We start from the raw sequence: 27,855 nt of genomic DNA on the forward strand, positions 1-27,855 counted from the left end.
AGATTCAGTGAAAAGCAAATACTAACGGCCATTAAACATTAAATGATGCTTAAATTCTCAAGAAGGAATGGGAATTAAAATTTCAATTTATAATTTTATACCCACTGGCTGACAAAAGTTAAAGAGAAAGATAAAACTAATGGTTGGCAGGTAAGAGAAGAAAATAAGAAAAGTTCCAGCCTTTTTACAAAGCAATGAATATATCTAATAAAACTAAACTACATATATACCTTTTGACTCATCATCCCCATTCCTGGTGATCTACCTTCACAGAGATTAAATTCACAAGATGTAGGAACTCATGACTAAGGATAATTTTGTAGCATTATTTACAGTGACAAAGTAAAATTAAAAAAACTGAAAACAAAGTGAATATGCACCAATAATAAAGTAGTAAATTATGGTATATAAATACAATGGTATGTTGTGCCATCCTTAAAAAATGAACTAGCAATTCAATTGATTTGAAAGAACTGCCACCAAAAAAATAAGTGAGTACCTTATATAATCCAGATAAACATCAGAGATTGATAGACTTGATTAAGAGGAAAAAGCAATTAAATAAAAATTGTTACAGAAGGGACTTCCCTGCTGGTCCAGTGGATAAAACTCCACACTTTTACCTCAAGGGGCACAGGTTTGATCCCTTGTTGGAGAAATAAAATCCTGTATGCCCTGAAGTGTGGCCAAAAAAAAAAAAAATAAATAAATAAAAAGGTTGTTCCAGAAGACACAGTACATTTTCAAAGATACAAATAACTTGAAAGCAAAAAGTATTGAAAGGATGGCCTATGCAGAGACAGCAAGAAGGCTGGGATATCTATCATGAAGACATAAAATTATAAACATTTTGTGCATCTAAGAACTGAACACAAAACTTATACAAAATGCACAAGTGAAGGGAGAAATAGAAAATTCAGTAATAATATTTAAAGATTTAAATGTACAATTTCAGTAGTAGAATAACTAGGCAAAAACTCATTGCAGATACAGAAGACTAAAATTAAACCATATGCTAACAGATATTTATAGAATGTTCCACCCTGAAACAGCATAATGTGCACTTCTCAAGTGCTCATGGAACGTGATCTAGAAATAGACCATATTCTAGGTTAGAGGGTAAGCTTCAATTAACAATTAAAAAAATACAAAGTATGCTCTCTGACCAAAAGAATTTTAAAAAGTCAACAATAGAAAGGAATTCAAGAAATTCAAAGGATGTGGAAATTAAAAGATTGATTATAAATAACCAATAATCTCTTCCCAGGTGGCGCTAGTGATAAAGAACTCATCTACCAATACAAGAGATGCAAGAGACACAAATTTGATCCCTGGGTTGGGAAGATTCCCTGGAGAAGGGAATGGCAACCCACTCCAGTATTCTTGCCTGGGAAATTCCATGCACACAGAAAGCTGGTGGGCTACAGTCCATAGGGTCATACAGAGTCAGACACAATTAAAGTGACTTAGCACACACACAGGCACACAACCAATAATCAGCCATGAAATTAAAACTTGCTTGCTCCTTGGAAGGAAAGCTATGACAAACTTATGACTAGCCTAAACAGCATATTCAAAGGCAGAGATATCATTTTGCTGACACAGGTCCATGTAGTCAAAACTGTGGTTTTTCCAATAGTCATGTACAGATGTGAGATTGGACCATAAAGAAGGCTGAGTGTTGAATTAATACTTTTGAGTTACGGTGAGGAAGAAAAGTCAGTAAATACATGTCAACAACAAAGTACATTATTTGTTAGGAATATATATGATAAAGATTTTGAAACAGCCTTTGTAAAATGGTGAAAACAAATAATTAAAAATATTCTTCATGGAAACAATACCATTCACCATTGCAACAAAAAGAATAAAATACTTAGGAGTATATCTACCTAAAGAAACAAAAGACCTATACATAGAAAACTATAAAACACTGATGAAAGAAATCAAAGAGAACACAAACAGATGGAGAAATATACCATGTTCATGGATTGGAAGAATCAATATTGTCAAAATGACTATACTACCCAAAGCAATCTATAGATTCAATGCAATCCCTATCAAGCTACCAATGATATTTTTCACAGAACTAGAACAAATAATTTCACAATTTGTATGGAAATACAAAATACCTTGAATAGCCAAAGTAATCTTGAGAAAGAAGAAGGGAACTGGAGGAATCAACCTGCCTGACTTCAGACTCTACTACAAAGCCACAGTCATCAAGACAGTATGGTACTGACACAAAGACAGAAATATAGATCAATGGAACAGAATAGGAAGCCCAGAGATAAATCCACAAACTTATGGACACCTTATCTTCGACAAAGGAGGCAAGAATATACAATGGAAAAAAGACAAACTCTTTAACAAGTGGTGCTGGGAAAACTGGTCAACCATTTGTAAAAGAGTGAAACTAGAACACTTTCTAACACCATACACAAAAATAAACTCAAAATGGATTAAAGATCTAAATGCGAGACCAGAAACTATAAAACTCCTAGAGGAGAACATAGGCAAAACACTCTCTGACATAAATCTCAGCAGGATCCTCTATGACCCACCTCCCAGAATATTGGAAATAAAAGCAAAAATAAACAAATGGGATCTAATGAAACTTAAAAGCTTTTGCACAACAAAGGAAACTATAAGCAAGGTGAAAAGACAGGTCTCAGATTGGGAGAAAATAATAACAAACGAAGCAACAGACAAAGGATTCATCTCAAAAATATATAAGCGACTCCTGCAGCTCAATTCCAGAAAAATAAAAGACCCAATCAAAAAATGGGCCAAAGAACTAAACAGACATTTCTCCAAAGAAGACATACAGATGGCTAACAAGCACATGAAAAGATGCTCAACATCACTCATTATCAGAGAAATGCAAATCAAAACCACAATGAGGTACCATTACACGCCAGTCAGGATGGCTGCTATCCAAAAGTCTACAAGCAATAAATGCTGGAGAGGGTGTGGAGAAAAGGGAACCCTCTTACACTGTTGGTGGGAATGAAAACTAATACAGTCGCTATTGAGAACAGTGTGGAGATTTCTTAAAAAACTGGAAATAGAACTGCCATATGACCCAGCAATCCCACTTCTGGTCATACACACCAAGGAAACCAGATCTGAAAGAGACACGTGCACCCCAATGTTCATCGCAGAACTGTTTATAATAGCCAGGACATGGAAGCAACCTAGATGCCCATCAGCAGATGAATGGATAAGGAAGCTGTGGTACATATACATAGTGGAATATTACTCAGCCATTAAAAAGAATTCATTTGAATCAGTTCTAATGAGATGGATGAAACTGAAGACCATTATACAGAGTGAAGTAAGTCAGAAAGATAAAGAACATTACAGCATACTAACACATATATATGGAATTTAGAAAGATGGTAACGATAACCCTATATGCAAAACAGAAACAGAGACACAGATGTACAGAACAGACTTTTGGATTCTGTGGGAGAAGGCGAGGGTGGGATGTTTTGAGAGAACAGCATGTATATTATCTATACTGAAGCAGATCACCAGCCCAGGTGGGATGCATGAGGCAAGTGCTCGGGCCTGGTGCACTGGGAGGACCCAGAGGAATCGGGTGGAGAGGGAGGTGGGAGGGGGGATCGGGATGGGGAATACGTGTAACTCTATGGCTGATTCATATCAATGTATGACAAAACCCACTGAAATGTTGTGAAGTAATTAGCCTCCAACTAATAAAAAAAAAAAAAAAAAAAAAAGTACAGAATGCAAAATGCAAAAGGCACCTCAGAAGACAGCTTTGCAATTTCTCACACACACACAAAACACCAAACAAACAAAGATACTGTTATCCTATGATTTAGCAATCATGCTGCTAGATATTTACCCAAAGGAGATAAAATAAGTCCACGAAAAAAGTTGTGCAAGGATATTTACAGCAGCTTGATTCATAACTGCTAGAATGTGGAGGCCACCAAGATGCCCTTTAGAAGGTGAATGGATAAACAAACTGTGGTATATACAAACAATACAGTATTATTAAGTTGTAAAAAGAAATTAGCTCTAAAGCCATGATAAGGCACGTAGTAAAGTTAAATGCATGTTACCAAGGTAAAGAAGACAATCTGTAGTGCCTACTGACCTCATAGTTCAACAATGTGATATTCTCAAAAAGGCAAAATTATGGAGACAGTAAAAAGATCAAAGGTTACTGGATGTTACGAGTTTGCTGCTGCTGCTAAGTCACTTCAGTCGTGTCTGACTCTGTGCGACCCTATAGACCGGAGCCCACCAGGCTGCTCCACCGTCCCTTGTATTCTCCAGGCAAGAACACCGGAGTGGGTTGCCATTTCCTTCTCCAATTCATGAAAGTGAAAAGTGAAAGTGAAGTAGCTCAGTCATGTCCAATTCTGAGCGACCCCATGGACTGCACCGCACCGGGCTCCTCCATCCATGGGATTCTCCAGGCAAGAGTACTGGAGTGGGTTGCCATTTCCTTCTCCAGTTACGAGTATGAGAATGATGAATAAAAATTACTCAGAAACTATTCTGTATGTAACAGATGTTTTCATTTATGTTAATTATATAAAATGAAAAATAAAGAGACATGATTTTCAATTTACTACTGATACCAGAAATTTAAATTCATTAAAGCAGACATTATTATTTATTGTCCTGTTAAAATTTTATTACAACATTTTTTGTAACTTCCCATTGCTAATATAAATTAACATGAGACAAATAAATGAAAGTATACTTACCAAGTCTTTTTCAACTACAATATGCATTTCTATATACTGAGAGAAGTCTGGAAGAGGCTAAAAAAATCACATACATAGGTAAAAAATGAAGAATTATTAAATATTTTAAGTAATATCACTACTTTGCAAATTCAGTGTTAGAAATTCAATTTTATATATGAAAATAGAAGTAATTTTCAGACTACTGCCTTTGTCACTTCTTTTGCATTTGTTTAACTAATTTACTCAGAAAACAATCAACTAATTTACTCCGAAAATAACTTTTACCTTCCACTAGTACAGGGCTACTCATTTGATTCTCTGCTCTGAAGGACATAGTCCCTTGATCATCACTGTATGTGAATTTACATTAGTTTAATGATTCCATCATACATTATTGCGTGTTATGATTTTATTTGTGACCTTGAAAGAGTAAGGGCACCTCTCTGTTTAGAGGGGTGGAATTCCATCTGAAGATAAAAGCTAATCCTTGTATAAATAACCTCAGAAAAATGTGAGCAACAGAGAAGCAAAATGACTGAGTTTCTTAAACTGTGCCATAGATATCTTAGGATGTGGAATCCAGTTACACTGTCATCACAGATCACAGTGGCTAACTTAGGCACAAATGTGAGGCCCAGTGGGCTTATGATCTGTGTGATTTACACCTTGCCAATGTCTAGGGATAAAGTAATACTTGTTTTAACTATCATTAGTAAAATATTACTTGCTTCCATCATTATTTTTATATGAATTTAACCTGGGAGGAATACACTAAGGAAAGCTTATGAGAGAGTCTTTATGGACACTCTAAGATTGTAGTGTATTTAACTCAAAATAGTTATAATACCATCAACAAACAATGGACAAATATATCAAAGCAGAAAAGGAGAATCAAATTTCAAAAATTGAGAAAACTTTTTATTATGCTTATTTTAAAGTCTGCATTTTTTTTCTTTTTACACTGATATTTAATTCCTTGAAAGTTCAAAACTATCACATTTTACTTAAACCATTTTCCTTAACATAAAGAGGAGCAATAAAGAGGGAAAAACTAATTTGGGACTTAGCAAAGATGAAAGTGAAGACTATAGTAATTTAAAGGGAAAAAGTTAATAAGGTCATTAAGACAAATTCAGGGCTGCATGATCATTCATTTTTTCCACCTTTAAACATTCTTTTAAAACCTTGAAGACTTGGGTTTTTTTTTTTTTTTCAAAACAATGCAAATGAAATCCCCTTACAGTCTAATCAATTTATTATAATTTCCATCCAAAGGTAAGCACCAAATGTTTCATGATAGTTTTGCTTGTAGGACTCCATCCTTCCATTTAGGATGAAACAAGGAAAAGACACTGCTTTACTGGAGGATAAACACAAGCATTTATATTAACTGTGTTAGGGTTATATTAATGATTTGAAGGATTCAAAGTTATTTCTTTGTTTTAAGCAACATAAGCTGCTACTGATGCTGCTGCTTAGTTGTTAATTCGTGTTCGACTCTTTTGTGACCCAGCGGACTGCAGCCCGCCAGGCTCCTCTGTCTATGGGACTTCCTAGGCAAGAATACTGGAATGGGTTGCCATTTCCTTCTCCAGGGGACTTTCCTGACTCAGGGTTTGAACTGTGTCTCCTGCATCACTTGCATTGGTAGGCGGGGATGCCCAGCATAAGGGTTGGCTGACTTACATTTCCTGAAGTAATCCTTATTCATTTTCATCTTTGAGATAAGGACTGATGATATTTAATTGATAATATTTTATTCATTTATTTGCTGGACAAGAAACTTTCAACAGAAAAGATACATAGTCTGTCTTAGCAAAACAATTAAAAATTTAAGACAAAGGTGCCTAAACGAATGCCAAGAAATGTGTGCATTGGAAAGGTGGGTAGGTGCTAAGATTTCAGAAGACTTCAAAAGTCATTTTATTTAGTAAAAGAAAGTAGTCAGTAAAGAAAACCAATTTCTTGGATACGTGTTATATGAGGTTGACTCCAATTACCTGAAATTTTGCTTTGGTCAAGTAAACACTAAAGAACTGAATCTAGGGAAGAAGACTAGAGAGCACTGCTAAGTAATCCAATTGCAATATAGTTGGAGTAAAGAGTTAAAATTAGAAGATGCCAAAGATCACTGGTAAGAATATTCAAGGAGAACGGACATGAAGATGTTGATAGATGACAGACAGACAGAAAAACATTTAAGTAGGTAAATAGCTCATGTGTGTTTTGTGTATTTTGTTTAACTTGGGCAATTATCATGTGCTACATAAGCTCAATAACTAAGAAAAAAATGGAATGAGAGTGGGAGATCTATAAATTACATTAGATAAAAGACATGAAAAAATATACAAGATAATATATAAGACAAAAAACCTTGAGACTTAACACAGGAAATACTGGAGAAGGAAATGGCAACCCACTCCACTGGTCTTGCCTGGAAAATCCCACGGAGGAGCTTGGCAGGTTACAGTTACCGGGGTCGCAAAAAGTTGGACATGACTGAGAAACTGAATACAACACAGGAAATATCATTATCTAGAATATGAGTGTATAAAGAAGAGAGAGAGAAGGTGATACATAGAGAGAGGCGGGAGATTGTTATCAGAGAGTAAAGTGAGTTGAAAATTCCAGGGAGTTTTTATGTTATTTCACCATTAACATTTACTCCATGATAGTGGACTGAAACAACACAGAATCAACACAATCTCAGCCTTCATTTTTGGGAAATGAAAATAAGTGAATGCTAACATTTATTTGGAAATTGACAGCATCAAGAATAGTCAAAACAATCTTGAAAAACAACACTACTGAAGGATGTACACTTACTAATTTCAGAACTTATTTCAAAAATATCTCAGTAAAAAAAAGTGACTCTGGCATAAGAATAGACATAAAGATCAATGGAATACTATTGCATGTGCAGAAATAATCCCTAAATCTTTAGTCAACTGATTTTGAAATCAAAGGTCCAGGCCATGGAAATTCAGTGAATAAAAGATGAGTCTCTTCAACAAATGGTGTTGGGAAAACTAGATATGCACATGAAAAATGATGAAGTTAGAGCCCTTCCTCCCTTTTTATAAAAAATTAAACCAAGTTGGATCATATATTGAAATGTAAGAGATTAAAGAATAAAACTTTTAGAGGAAATATGAAATAAATTTTGTAAATCTGGTGTGATAGTTAATTTTGGGGAGAATGGTAACATACATAAGTATGGCTGAGTCCTGTTGCTTGTCCATCTGAAATTATCACAATATATTAATCAGCTATAAACAAGTCGTCGCTCAGTTGCGTCCGACTCTTTGTGACCTCATGGACTGTAGCCGACCAGGCTCCTCTGTCCATGGAATTTTCGAGGCAAGAGTACTAGAGTGGGTTGCCATTTCCTTTTCCAGGGGATCTTCCTGACCCAGGGATTGAACCTGGATCTCCTGCATTGCAGGAAGATGCTTTACTCTCTAAGCCACCAGGGAAGCCCCTTAATCAGCTATACTCCAATACAAAATAAAAAGTTAAAAAAAATTCCTTCCAACTGGCTGTCTTTAGACTTGAACACAACTTTTTCATGGTTTTCAGCCTGCTGGTCTGCAGTCTACTTTAAATCTTCTCATTCTTTCTGTGTATATTTATATCAAATATATGTACATATGTGTATACATACATGCAGACACACACACACACAACTTGTTGGTTCTGCTTTTCTAGAGAAATATCTGTCATGGAAGACACCTTTTTAACTATTGCAGCTGTGGAGCTGAGATTGTTGAAAACCAAACACAGAATCTCAATTTGTGAGTGAATGGACTACAATACAGGCTGAACTTCTACCCTCACGGGGTGTCTGCTGAAAGAAGTAAGATCCTAAAAATTGGAATGTGGGTGTACGAGAAACTCTGATGAAGCTGGGGTCATTAATCTTCTAAACTCTGGTGAGTCTTCTTTGTTGATTGAAGAAGTCTCTTCATCTTTGGATAAGGATATAAGGAAAGTATAATGGCCTACCCTAAGGCAGTTGCCATAAAAGACACTTGTGATTCTTCTCAGGATCCTAGATAGGTGTCTTCAGTATTTATGTGAATGTCACTCATGCTTATTTTATCAAAATTCAGACATAATAGATATGGAGAAAGGAGTGCATCTGCAGACAACAAAGATCTGGATGCCACTAATGGTAGAAAATGCCAGCTTGGAGTTCTGGAAAACTGAGTGACTAGTTTTGAGACTTACAATACAAGCTATGAAGTGTCTGGTATGTCTTGCTCTCTCTCAATAATTTGCAAGCAACTGGTTTATCATAAAAATACATTGTTTATATGGCTGCATAGTAATAACCACATAGTTTACTCAACTGATGACTCACCTCTACATTTTGTATCTTATAGGGCTTTTCTCTTGGCTCAATTTCTTTTTCAGTATATACAGAAGCACTTGAATCCCTAGGTTTTACTTGATAAACCATATGTTCAAAACCAATTGAAGGCTCCAAGGGCTCAATTCCATAACTTACATTTTCAAACTGTAGTAAGCCCCTACAAATTCCAAAAAAAAAAAAGGGGGGGGGGAATAAATAAAATAATTCATTTTTCTTAAAGTCAATTAAAATTAAACAGTTTTTTAATAGTGTGTAGATATTTTCAGTCTTAACCTTGGATGGTTAAATAGGAAAACATCACCAAGAATTCACAAATTTACTGAGTGGAATGAGTAGTAGTAATGCTATTGGCATTTATCTAGCTATAATTAATACTATAAGGTTTCCACATATACTAAAAAAACCCTTAGTTCAGGAGGGAAGTAGGAGACATGGCAAGAGTTTTCATACCATGCTTTTCTAATGACAGTTTCCCATGATAAGCCGTGACTCACTTTAAAACTTAGCAAAGGTCAATGAAACTAAAAGTTGATTCATTGAGAGGATAAGCAAAATTAATAAACCTTTAGCCAGACTCATCAAGAAAAAAAGAAGAAGACTCAAATCAATACAATTAGAAATGAAAAAGAAGTTATAACTGACACTACAAGTTGCTACAAACAACTATATGCCCTAAAATGGACAACTTAGAAGAAGTGGACAAATTCTGAGGATACAAGCTTCTAAGAGTGAACCAGAAAGAAATGGAAAATATGAACAGGATAATGACAAATACTGAAATTGAAACTGTGATTAAAACTTCCAAACAAAAGGCCAGGGACAGAAAACTTAGCAGGTGAATTATTTCAAGCATTTAGAGAAGAGTTAACACCTATTCTTCCCAAATCATTCAAAAAAATTGCAGAAGAAGGAACACTCCCAAGCTCATTCTATGAGGTCATCACCACCATGATACCAAACCCAGACAATGATGTCACAAATAAAGAATACTAAAGGCCAATATAACAGATGAACATGGATGCAGAAATCTTTAATAAAATATTAGCAAACAGAATCCAACAACACATTAAAATAATCATACACCATGAGCAAATGGGATTTATCACAGAGATGGAAGGATTCCTCAACATATATAAATTGATCACTGTGATATATCACATTAACAAACTCAAGAGGAAAAGTCATATGATCATTTCAACACATACAGAAAAAGTTTTGACAAAACTCAGCACCTATTTATGATAAAAGCACTCCAAAAAGTGAACATAGAGGGAACATACTTCAACATAATACAGGCCATATATGACAAACCCACAGCAAACATCATTCTCAACAGTGAAAAACTGAAAGCATTTCCTCTAAAATCAGGAACAAGACAAGGATATCCACTCTCACCACTTTTATTCAACACAGTTTTGGAAGTCCTAGCCAGGGCAGTCAGAGAAGAAGAAGAAATAAAAGGAATACAAATTGGAAAAGAAGCAAAATTGTCCTGTTTGCAGATTAATGGTACTATACACAGAAAATCCTAAAGATACCACCAGAAAACTACTAGAGCTCATTAATGAACTTGGTAAAGTTGTAGGATACAAAATTAACACACTAAAATCTCTTGCATTTCTATACATTAACAATACAAGATCCAAAAGAGAAATTAATGAAACAATCTACTTACCATCATATCAAAAAGAAACAAGTAACTAGCAATAAACCTATCTAAGGAGGCAAAAGACCTGTATACTCAGAAAGCTCTAAGATACTGATAAGAGAAAGCAAAGATGACACAAACAGATGTAAAGATATACCATGTTCTCAGATTTGAAGAATCAATATTGTCAAAATGACTATACTATCCAAAGTAATCTACAGACTAAATTCAATCAATATCAAACTCCCAGTGGCATTTTTCAGAGAATTAGAACCAAAAAAATTTAAAAATTTGTACGAAAACACAAAAGACCTTGAATGGTCAAAACAATCTTGAGAAAGAAAACGAGCAGGAGGAATCAGGCTACCCGACTTCAGAGTATAGTACAAAGTGACATTCATTAAAACAGTATGGCATCGGCACAATAATAGAAATATTGAAACTGGATAGAAATTTCAGAGCTAAACCTATGACCTATGGTCACCTAATCTATGAAAAGGAGGCAAGATATACAATGGAGAAAAGACAATCTTCAATAAGTGGTGCTGGGGAAAAGAAATCCAGACAGCTATATGTAAAAGAATAAAATTAGAGCATTCTTTAATACCATTCCCAAAAATAAACTCAAAATGAATTGAAGACCTGAACATAAAACTGGATTCTATAACACTCTTAGAGGAAAACACAGGCAAAACACTTTCTGACATAAATTGCTGCAAGATCTTTTTTGATCCACATCTCAGAGTAATGAAAATAAAACCAAAAATAAATGCAACGTAATATAACTAAAAAATTTTGCACAGGAAAAGAAACCATCAACAAAACAAAAATATAAGCCCATGAAATAGGACAAAATATTTGCAAGGGATCAATCTTTTAAATATATAAACAGTGCATGCAACTCAATATCAAAAAACACAACAAACTAATCAAAAACAGGGGTGGAAGATCTAAACAGACATTTTCCCAAAGATGATATACATATGGCACATGAGAAAATGCTTAATATCACTAATTACTAGAGAAATGCAAATCAAAATTACAATGAGGAACCACTTCACATTATTTAGGATGGCCATAATTAAAAAGTGTACAAATAAATAATGCTGGTGAGGGTGTGGAGAAAAGGGAACCCTCCTACACTGTTGGTCAAATTATAAATCGGTACAGCCACAATGGAGAACAGTATGGTAGCTCCTTAAAAAACTAAAATAGAGCTACCATATGACATAGCAATCTGACCCTTGGATATATATCTGGAGAAAAGCATAATTTGAAAAGATACATGTGCCCCAATATTCACTGCAGCACTATTTATAACAGCCAGCACATGGAAGCAACCTAAATGTCTACCAACAGAGGAATGAATAAAGAAGATGTGCTACATGTCTACATTGAAAGATGTAGATAAGAAGGATATAAAGGCCATAAAAGCCATAAAAGGCTTTTTGTAGCAACATGGCATTTGTACAAAATGCCATTTGTAGCAACATGGATGGACCTAGAGATTGTCATACTGATTGAAGTTGGTCAGAGAAAGATAAATATCATCTGATACCACTTATATGTGGAATTAAAAAAAATGTTACAAATGAGCATATTTACAAAACAGAAATAGAGTCACAGATGTAGAAAGCAAACGTAGGGTTACCAGCGGGGGTGGGTGGAGGGAGGGATAAATTGGTAAATGTGAATTGACATATATACATTACTATGTATAAAATAAATAACAAACAAGAGCCTTCTGAATAGCACAAGAAACGTTTCTCAATACTCTGTAATATTCTATATGGGAGAATAATCTAAAGAAGATTGGATATATATATAGGAATACATGTGTATAAATATATACATACACACACACACACACACACACAGAGGCACCTGACTCACTTTGCTATACAGTAGAATCTAACATAACTTTGTAAATCAACTGTACTTCAATAAAAATTAATTAAAAATAAAAATAAAACTTTTGAATATAATTTCTAAATTTGAAAATTATTTCCTAAAAATTCCATTTTGCAACCATAAAATTATATATCACCACCTGAGTCCAGTACATGTGCTAATGATCGCCATAGAATTTGGATAACCTTCAATATACCCTTGGTAGTAGCAAAAGTTCTGAAAAATAAAGAAAAACATATGCACTTCTATCAGAATACTTCATGTTAAATGCACTATTCTCAAATATTTAAAACATATATACATATAGTGTATGCATCAAACACTATTTCCAAGACAGATATACAATATTATTAGATGAACATTTAACCTCAGTTTTCCAAAATTGTGCCTACAAGTTTCTGAGAATAAGTACACTTCCATGATCTTTTCTATTATAAATTAAACATGATAGCTCCTATCATTAAGATCAAGGCAAAAATCATCAAAAACTTATTTTTTCAAATTCTTCTGACTTATTTTTTCAAGGTAGAGATAAAAATATAAATAAATCCAAAAACTTCCAAATTTATCAAATTAAAAATTACTTCATTATAATGACAGAGCAAATTACACTGGATTATAAACTCCCAAATTTACTGAAAAATTAATTCACACATTTAGAAAGCTCAATGAGTTTAAACACAAAAAGATCCATAAACAGACGCATCAGCAAAAACATTAAAAATCAAAGAATCAAATCTTGAAAGCAGCATGAGAAAACTAATTACCTTAAAAGAGAACTCCAGTGATATTTGCATAGACTTCTCTGTAGAAGCTACAAATGTTAGGAAGTAGAGGGCTAACATAATGTACTTAAAGAAAAAAAAAATTACTCAAGGGTTCTATATCAAGCAAGGCAATGTTTAAAAATAAAATAAAATACATTTTTTCGATATGAACAGAAACTTTGAGAATTTGTTATTACTTGCCTGGCCTTACATGGAATACTTAAGGAAATTTTTCAGGTTGAAAGTAAGTGATCTCAGATAGTAATTCAAATCCACATAAAATTTCAAAGAGAGCTCAAGAAGGTTATTATGTAATTGAAAAAGCATAGTATAAAGGCATATTTTCCCTTTCATTCTCTTAACTGATTTAAAAATCAATAGAGTAAAGTAATATGTATATATGCTTCCCTGATGGTTCAGTTGGTAAAGAATTTGCCTGAATTGCAGGACATTGCCTACAATGCAGGAGACCCAGGTTTGATCTCTGAGTCAGGAAGATCCCCTGGAGAAGGAAAGGGCAATCCACCCCAGTATTCTTGCTTGGGAAATTCATGGACAGAGGAGCCTGGCAGCTATAGTCCATGGGGTCACAAGAGTCAGACACCACTTAGTGACTAAACCATAAAATGTACATAGTGTATTACTGGGTCAAAGAAATAGAATATATTTGCCAATAACAGCATATAGAAGGTGAGTGGAAACAAAGAAGTACTAGATTAAGAAAAGGACTGCAGATAGTGAAGTAAATGTAACAGTGAACTGTTGGGCTTGTACATTAATAAATGTAATATGTACAACAATAATACCACAGAAGGGAGGGAAATAAACAGTTTTATAGGAAAAATGTCTCTATGTCTCACTGGAATTAAGGTAATATAAATCTAAAATTGCATCAGTTCAGTTCAGTCGCTCAGTTGCGTCTGACTCTTTGCGACCGCATGAACTGCAGCACGCCAGGCCTCCTTGCCCATCACCAACTCCTGGAGTCCATCCAACCTATGTCTATTGAGTCAGTGATGCCATCCAACCATCTCATCCTCTGTTGTTCCCTTCTCCTCCTGCACTCAATCTTTCCCAGCATCAGGGTTTTTTCCAATGAGTCAGGTCTTTGTATCATGTGGCCAAAGTATTGGAGTTTCAGCTTCAACATCAGTTCTTCCAGTGAACACCCAGGACAGATCTCCTTTTGGATGGACATGTTGGATTTCCTTGCAGTCCAAGGGACCGCCAAGAGTCTTCCCCAACACCACAGTTCAAAAGCATCAATTCTTCGGTGCTCAGCTTTCTTCACAGTCCAACTCTCACATCCATACATGACTACTAGAAAAACCATAGCCTTGACTAGACAGACCTTTGTTGGCAAAGTAATGTCTCTGCTTTTTAATATGCTGTCTACGTTGGTCATAACTTTCCTTCCAAGGAGTAAGTGTCTTTTAATTTCATGGCTGCAATCACCATCTGCAGTGATTTTGGAGCCCAAAAAAAAATCAAGTCAGTTACTGTTTTCACTGTTTCCCCATCTATTTGCCGTGAAGTGATGGAACTGGAGGCCATGATATTAGTTTTCTGAACGTTGAGCTTTAAGTCAACTTTTTCACTCTCCTCTTTCACTTTCATCAAGAGGCTTTTTAGTTCTTCAGTTTCTGCCATAAGGGTGATGTCATCTGCATATCTGAGGTTATTGATATTTCTCCTGGGAATCTTGATTCCAGCTTTTGCTTCCTCCAGTCCATCATTTCTCATGATGTACTCTGCATATGAGTTAAATAAGCAGGGGAACAATATATAGCCTTGATGTGCTCCTTTTCCTATTTGGAACCAGTCTGTTGTTCCATGTCCAGATAGAAAAGCACAAGCTACCTTCTCTGTCCATGGTGCTTCTTCTAGCATCAGCACTCGTGAACTCACAGAGAGCCTTATCCACTGTCGTGGATTCTACACAGAATCTGTGTCTGATACAGAAACTTTTTTCTCAGTGAATTAAGTGCAGCCATTGGTTTATGTGGGCTTTCCTCAAAGCTCAGTCAGTAAAGAATCTGCCTGCAAAGCTAGAGACCTGAGTTTGATCCCTGGGTCAGGAAGATCCCCTGGAGAAGGAAATGGTCACTCACTCCAGTATTTTTGCCTGGGGAATCCCATGGATAGAGATGCTTGACCAGTACAGTCCATGGTGTCACAAGAGTCAGACATGACTTAGTAACTAAACCACCACCACCACCACTGGTTTATGTACATATCTACATTCTATCATCTGGAAGTGGCTGATCTAATTTAAAGGTAGACTAGCTTACTGAACACTCTTTTACCCTGGTAGTTGGGAGACATTACTCTGAAAGGCTGGGGTTCTCTTTGCATCAGAGACCAGTATATGGCAAGTTTCACTGAGAGCCTCAATACATTTGTCCAGATATAAGGTGTTGAAATGGGAGTCTCACCTTCCCAACATTATACCTAATAACTATTTTGTAGCTTTTTTGCTTTCTACCATAGTAACTTTTCGCTCCCATCCACCAGTGGGGAATTTGTTCACCTAGAGACACAATAATGATTCTACTCCTATGGATGATGAAACTTCTACCTGGTGATTTTGAGCTACTTCTGCCACTGTAAAAATGAGCAGGCTAACACAGTGGCTGGAGGTTCTGACTCTGAACACAGTAGGGAAAATTGTTTCTTAAAAAGTGCTATGTCTTCAATCCACTTGACTATAACAGTAACCAAAATAAGATATGATTAAGGATGCAGAAGGTTTGGGAATGAAGATTTGTGTTATTCTGCTAGGTAAACATTCATAAGAAGCTTAGGTAGGTCCGGTTGAGAGCAATGGAAATGCAGAGCAGGTGGTGGGAAAAAGAAGTCATACACAGCAATCATAACTGATCACAGAGGCGAAGACTCTAGTAGCTTTGCATATGTTCTTTTGGCTTGTCACATGCCTATGTATCTTTATTTGCATGTACCAACCATTTTCTTCTCCCCCCCCCCCCCCACTTCTATCATCAGCTTACATACAAGTGGTTGGAGGTTAACTTTACAAGTTAATTTAGCCTCATGTTAACACAGTATTCAGCGGGACTGTGACTGAATTTGTGGAGAGTTTAATATTGCTACCAATGGATGCAATGACACGTAATTGTGTGTCTCATCAATTTGTGAAAGAATGAAAATCGCTTTAATTGTGAAAAGGTTGGTTGAATGTTGTTAACTAGAAATTGGTGACTCTCTTGTTTTTTCAGAGTTCAAATGTGTATAAAAGAGCACATATGGGGGGCTTTCCTGGTGGCTCAGTGGTAAAGAGTCTTCTGCCTGCCAATTCAGGAGAGGCGTGTTCAGTCCCTGGTATGGGAAGATCCCACATGCCACGAAGGAACTAAGCTTGTGTGCCACAACTATTGAGCCTGCGCCCTAGAGGCTGTGCTCCACAAGAGAAGCTGCAGTAGTGAGAAGCCTGCACACCACCACGAAGAGTAGCCCTCACTCGCCACAACTAGGGAAAAGAATGCACAGTAACAAAGACTCAGCACAGCCAAAAAAACAAAAAACAAAAAACTTTTTTTTTTTTAAATGCGTGCATATGGAAACTGAATAATCTAAGTTGTAAGGCTCTGTTGATTATTAATGATTTGAAATTCAGTTTCAAATTAACCTTTCGCCTGCTTTGTGCAAATGAATACGGGCCCCTCAATTATTTTTTCCTTTGCTACGGATCAAGCTTTGCTAGTAACGGGTGCTGGTGAGCATGGGAAGACAGCTCTGCTGTCTGGTTCCAGGGTGCTAGCTTGGTAGGCTCCTACAGAGAGCATAGTTGTGGCAAAGCCAGGATGCTTCAGTGACTGGTGGTCACTAACACTCTTCAGCCAGTAGTTTCCATCCGTCCAGGCTCCTCTCCTTCCTCAGTGAAATGAGTTTGGTGAGACAGCTCGTGAGTAGCTCTCCTGGCTACCCAAAGGGCAGATTTTCCCCGGATGGTTCTGAAGAGAAATTTCACAGCAACATCATTTGGAACAGCACCACAGTGACTTCTGCTATTCGAAGATGCATGGTCATGCCACTTTCAGCAATCCCAACTCTGGGGTAAAGAAACAGGCTTCTTTAACCCATCCTAGGGCTGCCAACTGCTTCTTGAATCTGATATTCCTATGACCTTTAAAGTTCTCTTTACTTCTTTTTTACTCTAATCCCTGTTACAGTTTATAATTCTCTATATCAAACTTTCTATGTGCAAAGTTTTGAGTGATTTCTTTAGACATAGACTAACAGTTTCTTACAATTTTTAGATACTTCATTGACTTATCACCGTATTTGTATTTTTTGACTGTGGGTTCATATACAGCTTCATCTGCACAAATCATTCTTTATACAATCAAGACAAAATATCTCTTCCTTTCCTCCAGGATTCGACTACTTTCCTGCAAATGTGATTTATATTGTCCAGACTGATAACATGTCTAATTCTTCAAAATTATCAGTACATTATATCAACCTTATACATAAGTTGATTGGAAAAGCTGGAAATCAATAAATAAATCATTTTAGGTCACAGAGAATACCATGTTGATAGAGTACTCAGAAGTTTATTATTTTTATACAGTTTCCTTTCCCAGCTTTTTCATGTTTTTTCATTGCCATTTTTCTGCAGTGTTTTCCTTTACCATACCTTGCTCAGTCTTCTACTAGCACTCAAGATGAATGTGTACAAACTTAGCCACAGTAAGAATGTTGCTGCTGTGTGTGCCTCCTACAAATTCTGATTTGGTCAAGTTGACTGATAGTTCTGCTCAAGTCATCATCATATTTGCTGAGTTTCTTCCTATTTCATCTATTGATTATTGAGAGAGAGTGTGTGTGTCTGTGTGGGCATGTGCATTCAGTTGTGTCTGACTCTTTGTGGCTCTATGAACTGCAGCCTGCCAGGCTCCTCTGTCCAGGGGATTCTCCAGGTAAGACTACTGGAGCAGATTGGCATTTCCTACTTCAGGGATCTTCCTGACTCAGGGATCGAAGCCTCATCTCTTGGGTCTCCTGCATTGGCAAGTGGATTCTTTATCACTGGCACCATAGAGAGAAAAGTCTAAATCTTCAATAATAATAATTTAATTATTTCTTTTTTCATTTCTGTCCATTTCTGCCTCCTATAACTTGACATCTATTTTTACATGCATACATATTTCAGATTGTTATGCCATCTTGTAATTTTACATTTTAACCAGCATGAGTATCTCTCTGTCCTGAAGAGATCATAAAGTAAGCTGCAGACATGGGGAACAATCCTGTGATGACCAACCTAGACAGCATATTAAAAAACAGAGACATTATTTTGCTGACAAAGGTCTGTCTAGCCAAAGCTATGGTTTTTCCAGTAGTCATGTGTGGATGTGAGAGTTGGACTATAAAGAAAGCTGAGTGCTGAAGAATTGATGCTTTTGAATTGTGGTATTGGAGAAGACTCTTGAGAGTCCCTTGGACTGCAAAAAGATCAAACCAGTCCATTCTAAAGGAAATTAGTCCTGAATATTCATTGAAAGGACTGATGCTGAAGCTGAAACACCAATACTTTGGCCACCTGATGCAAAGAACTGACTCATTGGAAAAGACCTTGATGCTGGGAAATATTGAAGGCAGGAGGAGAAAAGGATGTCAGAGAATGAGATGGTTGGATGGCATCACTGACTTGATGGACACGAGTTTGAGTAAGCTCTGGGAGTTGGTGATGGACAGGGAAGCCTGGAATGCTGCAGTCCATGGGGTCACAAAGAGTGGGACATGACTGAGGAACTGAACTGAAATGATCAGGGAACAAATTCTGTGTCTGATAGGTTGAACTGGTTTCTTGTAGATAAGCCTTTAATTAGCAAGATTTTAGGGATGAAAATCATTTGTGGAATTCATGAAAAACAGATTTATAGGCTTCTAACCTAATTTAATAAACTCTCCTGAGTTTTCCTACACTGAAGGTGGGCTTGAAGCTTTGGCAAACATACGTTGCCAACATGGCGTTTGAGGCCAGCATTCAGTAACTTGCTACACTCAAGTTATTACTAAAACAGTCTTTGATTTGTCTTTTTAATTACACATTTGTTTTTCATGACTATCTCCTGGAGAGGGAGGAAATAGAGTTAGGTGTTAGGTATATAGAATCACATTAGAAAGTAGGTGTGGGACATTGTGGCCACGTGCATATTATTGTTTGTTTGTTTGTTTTTTTTAGCTCTGTCTCTCTCCCTCTCGAGGTTTTCCAGGTAGCTCAGTGGTAAAAATATGCCTGCCAGTGCAGGAGACATAGAAAATGTGGGTTTGATCCCTGGAGACCAAAATGACAACCCACTCCTGTATTCTTGCCTGGAGAATCCCATGGACAGAGGAGCCTGGCGGGCTAGTCCATAGGGTCACAAAGAGTTGGACATGATTGAGCATGCACACCCTCTCCTTCACCACACTCACACGCACACATACACAAAATGCCACACAGTATGTCTGTTATATATGTATATATGCATAAGTGTATACATCATAAGACTTCTAGACAGTATGCATTATCTATACATTTGTATATAGAACTCCAGAGATGATTCACATGTATTTGCCTACTCTGTTGGGCAAAATTTAAAGAACTCACCATATTTATTATTTTCCCTGTTAAGAGCCTAGTCTATAAAAATACTTTCACTTCAACATAGTGGTATAATTTGCTACATAGAAATCAGGATTGCAAACAAAAAATCAAACAGGTATTGGTGTGTGCTAAGTCGTTCAGTCGTGTCTGACTCTTTGTGACCCCATGGTCTATGTAGCCTGCCAGGTTCCTCTGTCCATGGGGTTCTTAGGCAAGAATACTGGGGTGGGTTGCCATGACCTCCTCCAGGGGGTCTTCCAGACCAAGGGATCGAACCCACACCTTCAGCATCTCCTACATTGATACATCTGGTTGACAGCAGGTAACTGAAACCAGAGAAAGAGAAAGCAGTGATAAAAGGATGATGGTGCTCACCCAGTTCTACCAGTCACCACCTTAGGCAAACAGACCTTCTGGTGCGGGTATTCTCAGAGGCTGCACTGGACGAGCCTCTTCATTCCCCAGTTGCCACACGTGCACAGCACTTGTGGTCATTTCTTTTCTGCTCTCCCAGGCTAGCAAGGCCTTCCACCTCTTTCCCTGGTTCACCCTCTATACTGCTAACAGAACAGCCACTGGTGAGTGTGAACATGGCTAGGCTAGTTCTGGCTGGAATTTCCCCAGCGGTTCCTTGTGTCAGTAGGGATGAAGTCCAATGGAATTCCATGGCACAGCGTATCTTTCATGGCCTGGCCCACTTATATCCTTCTCCTGCTTGCTGTGTGCCTGCCCAGACATTTCATGCTATGGAGGGACTTAGCTTACTCAGAGTCACTGGTTCTAGACCCATTCCCCATGGGTCTAGAGATATGCCTCCCACCATCTTAAAACCCATTTCCTTGGCCACCTTCTTCATTGAAGGCTTGGCTCAAAACCATTTCTGTGTGAATTTCTCCGAGACTAGTTATCACCATGTTTCACGTATTGGTGCTGCTGCTGCTGCTGCTGCCAAGTCGCTTCAGTCGTGTCCGACTCTGTGCGACCCCATAGACGGCAGCCCACCAGGCTCCGCCGTCCCTGGGATTCTCCAGGCAAGAACACTGGAATGGGTTGCCATTTCCTTCTCCAATGCATGAAAATGAAAAATGAAAGTGAAGTCGTTCAGTCATATCCGACTCTTTGCGACCCCATGGACTGCAGCCTACCAGGTTTCTCCGTCCATGGGATTTTTCAGGCAAGAGGACTGGAGTGGGGCGCCATTGCCTTCTCCGCACGTATTGGTGAGGCAGGGTAAATGCAAAAAGCAAAAACAGCATTTCAGGCATGGGTGATCCCTGAAATTCTATGCATCCTTCTATATTATTTTTCCAACAAATCACAAGCTTTATTAAATGAAGCTCTGAATATTCCAAATAAATGAACCTTAATGTGCATGAAATGTAATGTGTGTACTTCTTTGGTCCCTGAACATACTTCAGACAAATCTTTGGATTCTCCTTTTCTTCCAGTTTTAGCTTTCCTGACTCAAGTCAGGTTCTCTCATTGTAAGTATCTCACTCCATATCCAACCCTTTTACCACATTCATGTGCACCATCATGAAACAGTAGCTTAAATGCATCGTGGTCATATGTGGTTTCTTTAACCATCTGTGTCACAAAGCTAACTGAAAACACATCATCAAAATGCTGTCATATTTGTGCCAAAACACAACTCCAGCCCTTTATACTCTAGCACTATGTGGACCCTAAGTAAGAGGATCACAGAATCTCATATAATAAAGGCAAAACAGACAATAAAACATACCTGGAACTGTTGTTCAAGAGGTTTCATACTTCCTGTGCCAGTGTAACCATAAACTCTAAAATTATGAGGTAAGAAAGCTCTGTAAAATAAGATTTTCATGGAAAATTAAGTAAGTATCTAAGGGAAAATGTGTTCCTAGATTTTATTTTGAAAAGATATTTCTTTCATTATATTTATTATAGATAGGAAGAGAGACAGAAAGAAAGGGAGAGAAAGGGGACAGAGAGATTCTCTGAATACAAAAATTTAGTTCTAATTTTGGAGAAGGAAATGGCAACTCACTTCAGTATTCTTGCCTGGAGAATTCCATGGACAGAGGAGTCTGGTGGGCTGCGGTCCACGGGGTCGCAGAGAATCAGACACGACTGAGTGACTAACACACACACACACACACACACACACAGTTCTAATTTGGCTCAAAATTTCTTGTCTTCAGACTTCTCCTCATTCACCTCACTGTCACTGTCCTCCATGCTGTTTTTTAAACACAATGGGCATTACCCATTGTGTTTAAACACATTACCCATTGTGTGACAGTGAGGTGAATGGGTAACGACAACCCTATATGCAAAACAGAAAAAGAGACACAGATGTACAGAACAGACTTTGGGACTCTGGGAGAAGGTGAGGGTGGGATGTTCTGAGAGAATAGCATTGAAACAAGTATACTATCAAGGGTGAAAGAGGTCACCAGCCCAGGGTGGATGCATGAGACAAGTGCTCAGGGCTGGTGCACTGGGAAGACCCAGAGGGATGGGATGGGGAGGGAGGTGGGAGGGGGGTTCAGGATGGGGAACACATGTAAATCCATGACTGATTCATGTCAATGTATGACAAAAAACCACTACAATATTGTAAAGTAATTAGCCTCCAACTAATAAAAATAAATGAAAAAAAAACAAAAAAAACAAAAAAACCAAAGTGGGCAGACTTTCTTCTCAAGGTATTTGCACTAGCTGTTGCCTGTTCCTAGGATGTTTTTCAACATAGCTGGTTGTCTGACCTACTTCAAGTCTTTGCTTATATACTTGCATGTCCCTGAGGCTTCTCTCGACAAGTTTATAAAACTTGGTAACTTTCCCAATTATTGAAGCATATGATTTTCAAATGACCCTTCTTACTTTGCTCTGTAATTTTGCTTAAGCATGTGTCGCTTTCTAATATTCTTTATAATCCCCTTTTTAAAATCACATTATTATTAGTCTCATTTGATAATATAAAATTCATATGCATTTTGTTTACTCATGTAATTCAAGCTCTTTAAAAATATCTGGAAAATAATAGTCAACAAATATTGAACTAACATGACATGAAGTCAACAGACAAGGTGGGGATCTCACTTTAAATACATTATTTGTAAACATGGGAAGAGGATATTTAAAAGTCTCTATAAAAAGAAAAGGTAGGTGTAGGTATTTCCTTTTCATTTTCCTAACATGTATAGTATAAAAATTGGTGACTGTCATGGCAGTCTGAATTTGTTACAGCAAAAGATCAAAGAGCCAAACCACTGACAAGCAGACCAAAATTTTCCTCATTTTGGTAGCAAAAAAGAAAATAACACACAATGAAGTGGAGTTCTAGGGAATGCACAGATCCTGGGTTGAAAGCCCTATGAAGAGGCTTAGCTAGTGATTTGCAGGTACTGTTTTTTGGCAAAGAAAGAAGTCATATACCTATGCTTGACTGAGGGAGGAAGCTATTACTGAGAGGTCTAGGAACCAGCAGAACTTTTGGTGGCTGTGCAGTTCTGGATTAAACATATGAATATTTAAGTTGTATCAAATACATAGCTTCTTTCCCTGTAAAATCATTTGCCACATTTTGAATTTGCACAGAGTAGCCAAGGGGCTAAATCTCTGAAAATAAGACCAAATATTTTTTTCAAAATTGATGATATAGACTCAATAAATCCTATTTTATTCAAGCATGATAAAAGCAAAGAAAAATTACACCTACATTACTAGTTTTAAAGGCTGATGAAAACCAAAAAAAAAACCTTCTAAGTATCAAGAAGAAAAAGATGTTCTCTTTAAAGAAAAACACTAAACTAAGACTGAGAGCTTAAGTTGTCAATACAAAAGAGGAAAGAAAGCCAGAAGACAATGAAATAAATATTTTTAAAGGACAAAAGTCATTTTAAAAAGGTCATCCTAGAAGTTATTCCAGCAAAAAAGTTTTTAAGAATAAGGTTAGACACACTTGTAAAAAAAAAATGTACATATGAACACCAAGAGGGAAAAGAGAGGGGTGGAATGAATTAGGAGACTGGGATTGATGTATATACACTAACAAATTGGAAGATAAAAACCATATGATTATCTCAATAGATGCAGAGAAAGCCTTTGACAAAATTCAACACTTATTTATGATTAAAACTCTCCAGAAAGCAGGAATAGAAGGAACATACATCAACATAATAAAAGCTATATATGACAAACCCACAGCAAGCATCACCCTCAATGGTGACAAACTGAAAGCATTTCCTCTGAAATCAGGAACAAGACAATGATGCCCACTCTCACCACTACTATTCAACATAGTGTTGGAAGTTTTGGCCACAGCAATCAGAGCAGAAAAAGACATAAAAGGAATCCAGATAGGAAAAGAAGAAGTGAAACTCTCGCTGTTTACAGATGACATGATCCTCTACATAGAAAACCCTAAAGACTCTTCCAGAAAATTACTAGAGCTAATCAATGAATATAGTAAAGTTACAGGATATAAAATTAGCACACAGAAATCCCTTGCATTCCTATATACTAAAAATGAAAAAACAGAAAGAGAAATTAAGGAAACAATACCATTCACCATTGCAACAAAAATAATAAAATACTTAGGAGTATATCTACCTAAAGAAACAAAAGACCTATACACAGAAAACTATAAAACATTGATGAAAGAAATCAAAGAGGACACAAACAGATGGAGAAACATACCGTGTTCATGGATTGGAAGAATCAATATTGTCAAAACGACTATACTACCCAAAGCAATCTATAGATTCAATGCAATCCCTATCAAGCTACCAACGATATTTTTCACAGAACTAGAACAAACAATTTCACAATTTGTATGGAAATACAAAAAACCTCGAATAGCCAAAGTAATCTTGAGAAAGAAGAATGGAACTGGAGGAATCAACCTGCCTGACTTCAGACTCTACTACAAAGCCACAGTCATCAAGACAGTATGGTACTGGCACAAAGACAGAAATATAGATCAATGGAACAGAATAGAAAGCCCAGAGATAAATCCACGAACCTATGGACACCTTATCTTTGACAAAGGAGGCAAGGATATACAATGGAGAAAAGACAATCTCTTTAACAAGTGGTGCTGGGAAAACTGGTCAACCACTTGTAAAAGAATGAAACTAGAACACTTTCTAACACCATACACAAAAATAAACTCAAAATGGATTAAAGATCTAAATGTGAGACCAGAAACTATAAAACTCCTAGAGGAGAACATAGGCAAAACACTCTCTGACATAAATCACAGCAAGATCCTCTATGACCCACCTCCCAGAATATTGGAAATAAAAGCAAAAATAAACAAATGGGACCTAATGAAACTTAAAAGCTTTTGCACAACAAAGGAAACTATAAGCAAGGTGAAAAGACAGACCTCAGATTGGGAGAAAATAATAACAAACGAAGCAACAGACAAAGGATTCATCTCAAAAATAGATAAGCAACTCCTGCAGCTCAATTCCAGAATAATAAATGACCCAATCAAAAAATGGGCCAAAGAACTAAACAGACATTTCTCCAAAGAAGACATACAGATGGCTAACAAACATATGAAAAGATGCTCAACATCACTCATTATCGGAGAAATGCAAATTAAAACCACAATGAGGTACCATTACACGGCAGTCAGGATGGTTGCTATCCAAAAGTCTACAAACAATAAATGCTGGAGAGGGTGTGGAGAAAAGGGAACAATTTTACAGTGTTGTTGGGAATGCAAACTAGTACAGCCGCTATTGAGAACAGTGTGGAGATTTCTTAAAAAACTGGAAATAGAACTGCCATATGACCCAGCAATCCGACTTCTGGGCATACACACCGAGGAAACTAGATCTGAAAGAGACACATGTACCCCAATGTTTGTTGCAGCACTGTTTATAATAGCCAGGACATGGAAGCAACCTAGATGCCCATCAGCAGACGAATGGATAAGGAAGCTGTGGTACATATACACCATGGAATGTTACTCAGCCATTAAAAAGAATTCATTTGAATCAGTTCTAATGAGATGGATGAAACTGGAGCCCATTATACAGAGTTAAGTAAGCCAGAGAGATAAAGAATATTACAGTATACTAACACATATATATGGAATTTAGAAAGATGGTAACGATAACCCTATATGCAAAACAGAAAAAGAGACACAGATGTGCAGAACAGACTTTTTTGAACTCCGTGGGAGAAGGTGAGGGTGGGATGTTTCGAAAGAACAGCATGTATATTATCTATACTGAAACAGACCACCAGCCCAGGTGGGATGCATGAGTCAAGTGCTCGGGCCTGTTGGGCTGGGAAGATCCAGAGGAATCGGGTGGAGAGGGAGGTGGGATGGGGGACCGGGATGGGGAATACGTGTAACTCTATGGCTGATTCATATCAATGTATGACAAAACCCACTGAAAAATTAAAAAAAAAAAAAAAAAGACACTATGTATAAAATAGATAAGTAATGAGAACCTACGGTAGTATAGCACAGGGAACTAACTACTCAGTGGTCTGTGGTGACCTAAATGGGAAGGAAATCTGAAAAAGAGGGGATATATGTATATGTATGGCTGATTCACTTTGCTGTGCAGTAGAAACTAACACAATATTGTAAACCAACTATAAAGTGAGTGAAGTCGCTCAGTCATGTCTGACTCTTTTCAACCCCATGGACTGTAAAAATTATCTTCTTTCTTTTCTTGACTTTTTTAAGATTTATTTTTAATTAGAGGATAATTGCTTTACAATGTTGTGTTGGCTTCTGATGTGCAATGTGAATCAGCCATAGGTACACATATATCCCTCTCCCTCCTGAAAGCCCCCCTTCGGCCCCTTCCACCCCATCATCTAGGTCATCACAGAGCACCAGGCTGAGTTCCCTGTGCCGTACAGCAGCTGCCCACTAGCTATCTGTTCTATACATGGCAGTGCGTATGTTTCACTGCTACTCTCTCAATTCATCTATTTTTTTTTTAAAGAGATTTAACTGCCCACAAAGGGGAAAGTGAGGTGAATATGGAACAGAGAGAGATTTGAAAGATGCTGGCCCTGAAGATTCAAATGATAAGGTCACAGGCCAAGGAAAGCTGGCAACCACCAGAAGCAGGGAGGTGTGGAAGACACACTATGCCTCCCCAGGGAGCCTAGTCCTGCTGACATCTTAATTTTGTCTCAGGGATGCTAATTTCAGAAAGTTGACCTCTAAAAATGTGAGGCAATACATTTCTGTTGTTGTAATCCACTCTGTTTGTGGTGATTTGTTACAATTGACACAGGAAACTGTATGTGTATCTTCTAGAAAACTTAGAAAAATGTACATGGAAAAAAAATCACTTGCAATCCCACTGTTCAGGAATTTTACTGTGAACGTTTTTGGTGAACTTCTTTCTAAATCCTTACTTTTAAAACATAATTATATATGTGTGTGTGTGTATATATATATGTATATATATAATCGTTTTTGTATATTTTCAACCTAAGTAAATTTGATATACAATAAATTGAAATATTTAAAGTAAGAAAAAGAATCAGGCTAATATTTAACACTGAATGCAAGCTAATCAAAAACAAGCAGACCTACAATAGAAGTGAGGAGAATTCCTGAGACATAAAGAAACTAACCGCAGATAGAAACAAATGTAGGGAAAATGAAGAGCGCCACAATAGGTAAATTCATGCTTAATTATAAAGGGACATTGACTGTACAAAGGTAATTGTTACATTGGGGCTAAAAAGCATACAAGAAAAATAATGAAAAAGTAGAAGACAAGTGAAGTGAAAAAGGCTTAATGATCTAACACCGTACGTGTGTGTGTGTGTGTTAGTTC

At 37.0% G+C, this 27,855-nt stretch overlaps 1 protein-coding gene across 1 annotated transcript in view; it reads right to left on the minus strand.

Moving 5' to 3' along the window:
* The window catches only part of LOC136176627 (disintegrin and metalloproteinase domain-containing protein 2), a 112,728-nt gene that overhangs the window by 80,224 nt on the left and 4,649 nt on the right, over window positions 1–27,855 (minus strand). Inside the window, exons 4-7 of the mRNA XM_065947068.1 lie at window positions 21,789–21,867; window positions 12,804–12,880; window positions 9,094–9,262; window positions 4,749–4,805 (exon numbers count right to left, since the gene is read on the minus strand). Coding sequence (XP_065803140.1) covers window positions 4,749–4,805; window positions 9,094–9,262; window positions 12,804–12,880; window positions 21,789–21,867 — 382 coding nt within the window. The remainder of the gene's footprint in view (window positions 1–4,748; window positions 4,806–9,093; window positions 9,263–12,803; window positions 12,881–21,788; window positions 21,868–27,855) is intronic.

The sequence above is a fragment of the Muntiacus reevesi genome, chromosome 10, assembly GCF_963930625.1.
Source record: "Muntiacus reevesi chromosome 10, mMunRee1.1, whole genome shotgun sequence".
Lineage (NCBI taxonomy): Eukaryota > Metazoa > Chordata > Mammalia > Artiodactyla > Cervidae > Muntiacus > Muntiacus reevesi.